General features: G+C 30.6%; 1 protein-coding gene across 1 annotated transcript in view; it reads left to right on the top strand.

Moving 5' to 3' along the window:
* LOC111086496 overlaps window positions 1-1,276 on the top strand; it is a 21,290-nt gene extending 20,014 nt beyond the window's left edge. The window contains exon 3 of the mRNA XM_022389565.1: window positions 1,110-1,276. Within this exon, the coding sequence (XP_022245273.1) occupies window positions 1,110-1,233 (124 nt within the window). The 3' untranslated portion in view covers window positions 1,234-1,276. The remainder of the gene's footprint in view (window positions 1-1,109) is intronic.
* Window positions 1,277-9,132: the final 7,856 nt, after the last annotated feature.

The raw sequence follows: 9,132 nt of genomic DNA on the forward strand, positions 1-9,132 counted from the left end.
GACGTGTTATTGAGGGTTCACCACCCTCTATGGATTATTGTTGTTATTTGTCATTTACTATACTTGACGTAGGTTAACTACATTCATATATGGCGCCACGTTCTTACACCGAAAAAAACTTTATTAATTTTTCTATAACACAATATAAACACAGTATGGAGGGAGGGCACACAAGTATTTTATATATCTGGTAGAGTGCGCTAGAACTCTCTATGGAGGAATGCAATGAAAAAATGACTGCCATTATTGCAATAATGCATATAAACTCAATTGAAGTTTCTACTTCAACAACCACCTTAAGCCGTTTTTTGAGTTAAATCAACTTCCTACTTTGACCCGTGACCTTTCAAATTCAGCACGTAAGACACTTCTGCGGTCAATGACCGCCTTTTCATTAATTACGTGAAACACTGTGAAAGAACATTAAGAGTGGGTGTTGAAAGCGGGTAACAGAAAGCACTCCTACAGCCATTCTTTGGCCGCTACCTCTTTATACAAAGCCCTCTTGACCATCGCACAGTATATACAATGTTTTAAGTATATATGTGCATATTGAGTTCTTAAAGCTTATACAAAACGTTTGGTAAGTAATAACGAAATAACGTAATAATATAATATATTATAAATCGATTATTTATCAAATCTCACTTATTGTAAACTTCTAGAAAGAAACACAATACAACACGGAATAGTGTGATATTTTAGTTATGATATCTTATGACAACTAAATTACTACTTTTCGTTGATATATTGTAATACAGGTTAACATATGAAAAGGGCTCTAAACAGAAATAATATTCAGAATATTCTCAAACTCTGCTATTGATAACAAATGGATATTTCCAATTGGAAGAGATACTTCTTGTTGTTTTACTGTTTGGCAAGGAATAGCAGCTGGCTAATATCTTACGATAATCTATTTAAAACATTAAAATCAAAATAATCATAAATTTGGCTTATAGAATATGCATAGTACACAGTCTAGATCCAGTTTTTGATATGTGTTTTTGTTAGTCATACCCACTTTTTATAAATTCAGAATTTGAATACGTTATTTATTTTATTTTATGTTTATGTAACTTTCTGAATGACATATTTTTCTTCCATAGATGCTACTGTCCGAGTGGAACACGATGTGTAAGGACAAATGATGCATTGATTATTTATTCTTTTGTCTACCATTGTCGTCCTTATTCAAGACCCGCTGAACACGTATGGCCAGAATACGAATAGTAAACCTAACGATTAAGCCCAAAGATACGAAAACAAGAAAAAAGATGATTCCTTTGGAAGAAATTTAGTTGTGATCCTGTTGTTCTGAGTTTTAATCCAACGTTGTTTATTCATATAATGTGTAGCATAATATATCGTTGTATATAATGAATTTATTCTTTGTTTGTATATTTGTGTTTATTTTCATTTTAGTTTAAATTTTTCTTATTCATTGTTTGTTCCACTCGCAAGTATTTATTATTGTAAGAATTGGCATGCGATATCATGTGACATTTATTTCTTATTTCATTAAAGCATTAAAGAAATAATGAAAAGATTGTTGTGATTTGTTTTTCTTATTTTATACAGTTTTGATAAACTATTACCTATTCTGGGTTAACCTGAATAACAACAGAGTTTTGAATGTATTTAATTTTGAGTTTTTTCCATATTTTAGCAAATATATATATATATATATTTAGACAAAAACACGAAAATATGTGTTCCTGTACACAAAAATTAGGACCTTTTAATCTCAACTAACACTTAAAAATTGACAATTATTTCAGAAACGTTACAAAGTATATTTATTGTTTCTTATGTAGTCAAAAATCAAAGATCAGAATTACATTTTTTGCATCAAATATTTTACCTTAAATACCACTAGGATCGTTTTTGAGAAAAATAAGATATACTAAGATATAAAGACAAATAATTACCTTATAAGAAAGATGCGTGGTCATAGCCTATCTTCATTACTTTTTGTTTCTATCTTTTCAGTTTTAATGTAATCGTTCTTTTTTCTATTAATAGGTAAGGATATGTTTTTATCTATTGGCCACCTGTAGCTGTTTTGTTAGTCATTTATTTGTTTCCTTTTTATTCATCACGTGTAGCTTTTAAATTTATTTCATGAGCTCATGATTGACTCAAATTTAATTAAGTTTCAATTGTTGTTTTGTACCATACTGTGTATCTTGTAGAAGAAGGTCCAAAGCTCGTTTAATGATGTGAGAGATTAAACCTACAGAAAACTTAATAAAGTCAGGAAGATATATTTAATGAAAGAAAACAAGTAAAATAATCGTATGCTATAGTAGTCGCGTGACGTTATAGAAGAATAGTCTCACATAGTACCACCGGAGACAGATACTTCAAAATTTGCCAATAGGAGGCGAATAGTTCAAAACGTTGCTACTAGTGGTGGTTTGTTTGTTTGTTGTTAAGTGTAAGGCTACACAATAGGCTAACTGTTATCCATCTACCGTGGATATAAAAACAGATTCTTTGGATTATAAGACCTCAGACTTCCAGACGACCCACCAGGAGGCTACTAAGGGTAAATAGTACCACAATTTGCTACTAGGGGCGGATAGTTCTATCTAATGCCTTCATGGTGTGACTCTTCCAGCCTGTGAATACGGCATATTCAAATTTGATCTAGATTACAGTATTTTCTGACACGATATTACTACTGCATTATCGTTATGATCAAGCTAGCTATTTTATAATTTCATTTCATTATTTATTTGTTCAATAATAAATAAAACATTTTAATACTTAAAATTAATATTTTAAGTATTACAGTTTGACTAAATGTGTAACGTAATTCGTGGTTTACGTATTCCTGAAAAATACGTTGCATATTAACATATATCATTTAAAGTATATATATATATATATTATATCCATCACTCTGACTAATGGTAATACAGTACTGTTTTAACTTAACTGATTTTACAAAAATTTTTAACTATTCATACAAAATACATAGTCATGAAAAGGACTGTTTCTCATATTAACCTGAAGTATTCAAACTGTAAATATTTAACCCATGCACTAACTGAAGACAATACAATATTTCCAAAAGAAAATGTTTTATACTGGGTAATATGAGTGTTTGAGCTTGCATTTTTTCATCTTGTCAGTTCGTTCTCAAGTGCTTTATAAACTTTTGATTTTACCCTCTTGTTGTTCAACTCTATAGGAAACTATTTGTTCTATCTAAATATTGCCCAAGTGTAACGTTTCCATAAAAAATAATTATAAGTTTGTAATACTTAGCATTTTATGGATAACGATGATATAAATGCGCGACTTTTCACAGATCAGTTCCAATAAAAAATCTAACAATTTTGGAAAAAAAAAATATTTTCTTAATACACAAATTATGATATCGCTGTAACATGTGACATGGCTAATGGGTCGTTCTTTTTTTATGGTTCATTCCAGGAAGAGTGACATATTTTAAAACAGATAATTTCTGAGCACCTGCCCTTTGATTCACTGACTAAACGTTAACCTGTATCCGTAGGCAACAAGCTTGCTGAACAGTGTAATTTGAATTTGTTTATAACATATAAGAAATCGTTTATTTCAACTAAAGATTGCCCACATGTAACTTAAAAGGTAGATCATAAATATGTTTATCAGCTCCTGTCACAGATTTGTTTGTACTTTAATATGTACAAAATTACAAACGTTGAAACACGAGGTTATTTCATATAAGACAAAAAATCTGCCTTTTCATTAGTTAACAAAGATAGGAATGTCAGTTTGAGATCTATATTATAACATAACTTATAAAATATTGGATTGTTTAGTTAATCAGTTATATAATACTGGATTGTCTAGTTAATCAGTTGTAAATTACTGAATTGTTTAGTTAATCAGTTATAAAATAATGGATTGTTTAGTTAATCAGTTATATAATACTGGATTGCTTAGTTAATCAGTTATCAAATAACGAAACACATCTCGTTGTCGTAATATGAATATAAAGAATAAGTGTACAAAAGTTCTATTAAAGTCAATTTAAACAAGATAATAACTGATTAACTAAGCAATCCAGTATTATCACTTTTTTTTCTAAAATGTATTACCAAATTCATGTGAGAGGAAAAATTTTTAAACCATATTAAATGCCTTATTCTTCAAGTTTACGCATTACAGAAACTTTGCTAACATAGTTATTTTGTGAAACCATTAATAGTTTAAATCTGTTAGAAACGCGAATAATTACCTCACGTGGTCTACTCCATCAGAAGTACGGTGATGTTGGAAGTGATAGGATAAGTATTAAAACTAAATTTTAGAATTTGGAAGTAAAGATTATAAACTAACTATCTTCCATGTTAGGGATGTAATTATTAGAAAACGGATCGACCATCTAATCCATTTACTTTTTTTTTCGAACATTTGGTTATTAACTAGAATTGACAATCATTGTGGTTGTTCTACAAAATGAGTGATGAGTAGAGCGAAAGACAAGGCATCGTGTTATGACCTAATCATATCGTCTGTAAATTTATATCAGTTTCGTTGGCGTTTAAGTTGCAAGACTTTAATCTCTATCGTTTTAGTTAATTATTGTTTTCTGAAAGGTAAAATCGAAACATTGTGTAAGAATCAATAAACTCGTCTTATGAACGTTACGGGTCAAATTTAAGTGACACCTGAAATTCGTTAGCCAGTTAGTGAGAGTAAACTTAATTCTTATTAACGTTACGGGTCAAATTTAAGTGACACCTGAAATTTGTTAGCCAGTTAGTGATAGTAAACTTACTTCTTATGAACGTTACGGGTCAAATTTAAGTGACACTTGAAATTCGTTAGCCAGTTAGTGAGAGTAAAGTTAATTATTAATGTCAAGTAAACAGAAAACCTTTTTAGTTGTAAAGCATGTTCTAATTTATAAATCCAGTACATTAAATACGATATAGAAATACAATATTTATTCAGTAAATTGATACTTTTCGTTTATAAAATTGTATGGTCTTACTCACATACTAAAGTGAATTTTTTTGTCGTACAAGTTTGACATAAATTCTGAGTATAACGCACAACGTAAACAATATTTAATGTAAATTACTTATGGTTTCAGACGATAACTATGAAGGAAATGTTACTATAATACAAATGATTGAAGTATAAGGTTTTTAATAGCCTTTCTTTAAATTGTATTGTGCCAAGTGAATTTTTGAATACATTCTTGTTAAGTGATCGACAAAACACGTCTCGCTGTCACAATATGAACATAAGGTAGAAATTTACAGAAAGCTCTATGAAGGTCACTAAAGTTACTTTAGACATAATAATAACTGATTAACTAAAAAATCAAGTACTTTACCAACTACGTGGGTGAACAGTAACCTTTATATTACAGAGTTGCACACTGACATTGTGATATTTGTGAAATAATACGAAGTCAGATTTCTTTTGTCGTATATAGAATATATAATCTCGTTTCGGCACAGAAAATGATCGTCTAAAAATCTACAAATTTATGCACAGTAAAGTGCAAATAAACGTTTGTGACAGGAATTTATATATAGAAAGTCGTATATTTTGAACATCGTTACCCATTAAAACGTAATATTTATGTATTTATGATTTACATGTTAAAAAATGTTACATTTGTGTGATCATTAGTTAGAATCAATTATTTCCTACGTGTTCTGAACTAACTAGGATTACACTGTTGGCCAAGAGCTTGTCACCTATATACAGGTCAATCAGTTAAGCTCCAAAATCTAAGAATATATATCTATGTTTCAAAACGTGTTACTATTCCTAGAACAAACCATAAGAACCAGCATCCTATTAGCCACTTAACAGTTAAAGGGATAGATTAACTCATATTTTAAGAAAAACTGCTTTCAAAAGTATTACATTTCTGACTAGAATTTAAATACAGAAAGTCGCACATTTAGAATATTGTTATCCACAAAATGGTTAGTGTTACATACTTAAGATTTGTATATTTAAAAAACGTTACATTTTCATATAGAGTATAATAAGTAAAAAGTGAAATGTAAAAGTTAGAGTACTAAAGAATAAATACAGGGGTATATAGATATGAGAGATTGAAAAAAAAATACGAGTTGAAAAAGTCATAATGGCAACAAAAGACATTCTCCTTTGTAAATATTGTATTCTTTTTAGTTTGATCGTTGCACGGGTTGAATATTTACAGTTTGAATGTTTAGATTCAGATGAAAACAGTCCTATTTATGACTATGCGTTTATATTGTTTGTTTGTTTGGAATTAAGCACAAACCTACACAATGGGCTATCTGTGCTCTTCCCACCATGTGTATATAATTATATGACTATATATTTAGTCAAATATGTACTAAACTGCTTTGTTTATTATTGAGTGAACGGATAATGAAGTGAAATTAAAAAATATTCAGCTTGGTCATAACAGACTTGAACGCACTACACCCAGAAAGCACTATATAGTTATCCGTCCATTGTAACGTGTTTTGGTACTATCCACCCATAGTTGCACGGTTTTGGCATAGTCACCTCCTGGTAGCACATTTTGAAACTATTGAAACTCTGATGATAGTATGTGGAATATCCACCTGTGATATCCGAGGAGCGTGACCTCCCACCACCTCCCCCTTCTCTCTTGTCTCTCATCTTGAAATGATCTGGTTATAGTGTTAACGATCCCATCTCTACTGAAGAGTTGTGGGACTGATTCACCATAGCTTTGCTGTGTTATCATTTTGTTGTTTTCTACACAGTTACTGCCCAATATTTTGAGTAAATTCAGATGTGGAGAGATAGATATATGGCATATGAAGTTTCTCACAACATAACATAACAGTTAAATCTGAATCATAATACTTTTGAATGGAAATAATTTGAGTTTGAGAAGTAGCCTAAATACAATTATATGTTTAAAAATAATGGTTACTCTAATGTAAAAGAATAATTTGTGCCAATGCTAACAGCAGCTAGAATGAAGCATAGACCTACCAACAGCTGTTTCTCTAAGTTATTTTTGCCAGTGCTAACAGCAGCTAGAATGAAGCATAGACCTACCAACAGCTGTTTCTCTAAGTTATTTTTGCCAGTGCTAACAGCAGCTAGAATGAAGCATAGACCTCAACCAACAGCTGTTTCTCTAAGATATCTTAAAACTCCAACCCAGCTTCATCTTGTGGAGATTCTTCAAGTCCTGTCAGCTGCAATCTCATGTAGCATTCGGAACAGTCTTTCAAAATTATTCTATGATTTGTTTTGTCTTATAAAAAATTAAATCCTATCTTTGTTTCGATTTACAAAAATAGTTTCTTACCCTACCAAAAGTATAAGAAAGCCAACATTTTTAAATTATTAATATGAAGGTTTCATTTATCATATATAATAAGTTTTATATTCATTTATATATTTATCTATTTACATTTTCTGTAATTTATTTGTCTATTTAAACAGTTATTTAGGCCGATAAGACCTTATGCAAGCAAAGCCTAACACAGGGCCTTGTCAGTAAAACAAAACTTGAAACGGTCGAGTGCAAAATGACTTAACTAATTCTACCTCATTTTGTTCCGAACACAAAAACACATCTCTTTTCCTATCATACTTCAAAATATAGCTAAAATTTAGTAAAAAATTATAAGGGCAGCCTAATAAAGAACAAGAGTAATAATGCTTGGAAACGGCTTGAATGGGTAATGAAGAAATACTTTAATATAAGTTTAACATAACAGCAAATGTACAACGTTTCGACAAAGTTTTGTCATCATCAAATGCCTTATATTAAAGTTTTTCTTCATTACCCATTCAAGCCGTCTGCAAGCATTATTAGTCTCAAAGTGGGTTCCTCGTCATCGTAAACGAACAAGAGTGTTATTGTAGTGGAAGGTATTCGCAAACACCGTTTCATCTAACAACATCACCGTGCAAAGGTTTTGTCACTGGTTCCGAACTCTACTTGAATCGATACTGAACTGGAATTCTTATCAGCTTCAATGGTTCAAATGAACGGCAAAATAGGTTTCATGACGATTTTAGATCAGTAGCCTAAGTCTTCTCGAAGTTGAGATATAACTAATTACAACACACCGTAACAACAGAGGTCGAGAAACAGTGATTCGCTATAATCCGATGAATGTGTACTTGTATTAAAGTTAAAAGGACAAATTCGCTCTATTTTCTTCTAGATTACTATGACTTTTTTTCTAGAAGAGCTGTTATGCTCAGTAAAAATTTAAGAAATTTATAAACATCAATGAATTTATTGAGAGCACAATGAAATCGGTCCAGTATTAATGTTTACAAGTTTTATTAAACTATTCTATAAAAGTAAACAAATAAATCTTTTTATTGAATAAATTTCAAATCTGGAGTATTTTTATATCTGGCAAAACGGCTAAGATATTTCTAATTCAATGTTAAAATTTTACCCTGGAGGTTGGCTACAGTCATCTTGGCATGAAAGAGTTGATTTAATATTCATTTCTCTGTCTCTATGTAAGGTGCCATATTTTACACTTTCCTCTTTGATTGGAATGAGTATTGTTTCATTGTGTGAAACTTGTGTTCAATCTCTTACTTTGTGTCAAACTCAGTGGATCTCAGAGAAAGACGGATTTCTGTTACACAGTACATTTTCTGGTAAGCCTTGAGTTATCCTATAGTTCCTACCCAATTACTCAATTGTAACTCAACGAAGCTCACAATATCACAGAAGAAGTTGTTATTCTAAATCTGGTTATTTCTGATTACTTTGTTAGCATACTTTTAAGAATGAATATTCTTTAAGCTGATACTATATTGTTCGTTCCTTATGAATCTGTGTGTTGTTCATAACTTCAGGAGTGCATTTTATATCATATAGCTATCATAATTTAACACTATTCGCCAGTCACTCATTGATCAACTAAATCCTACAATAATTTAGTTATTGATATGGTGACTTATCTGTGTGTTAATTCCTTATCACCAAATACCACAAACGTCAAAAGCTATAGACTGTTTTGTAATCCCACAAGTGTAGTATATATATATCAGATGTTTCTTTTCTTTTAATCCTACTTTGTTCCCACGTATGCACATTTGTCACATGTATATTAAAAATAATATGCAGGTAATTGGCTTTGAAATTGTGGAGATGTTATCATT

This window comes from Limulus polyphemus, unplaced genomic scaffold, assembly GCF_000517525.1.
Source record: "Limulus polyphemus unplaced genomic scaffold, Limulus_polyphemus-2.1.2 Scaffold1145, whole genome shotgun sequence".
In the NCBI taxonomy this organism is placed as follows: domain Eukaryota; kingdom Metazoa; phylum Arthropoda; class Merostomata; order Xiphosura; family Limulidae; genus Limulus; species Limulus polyphemus.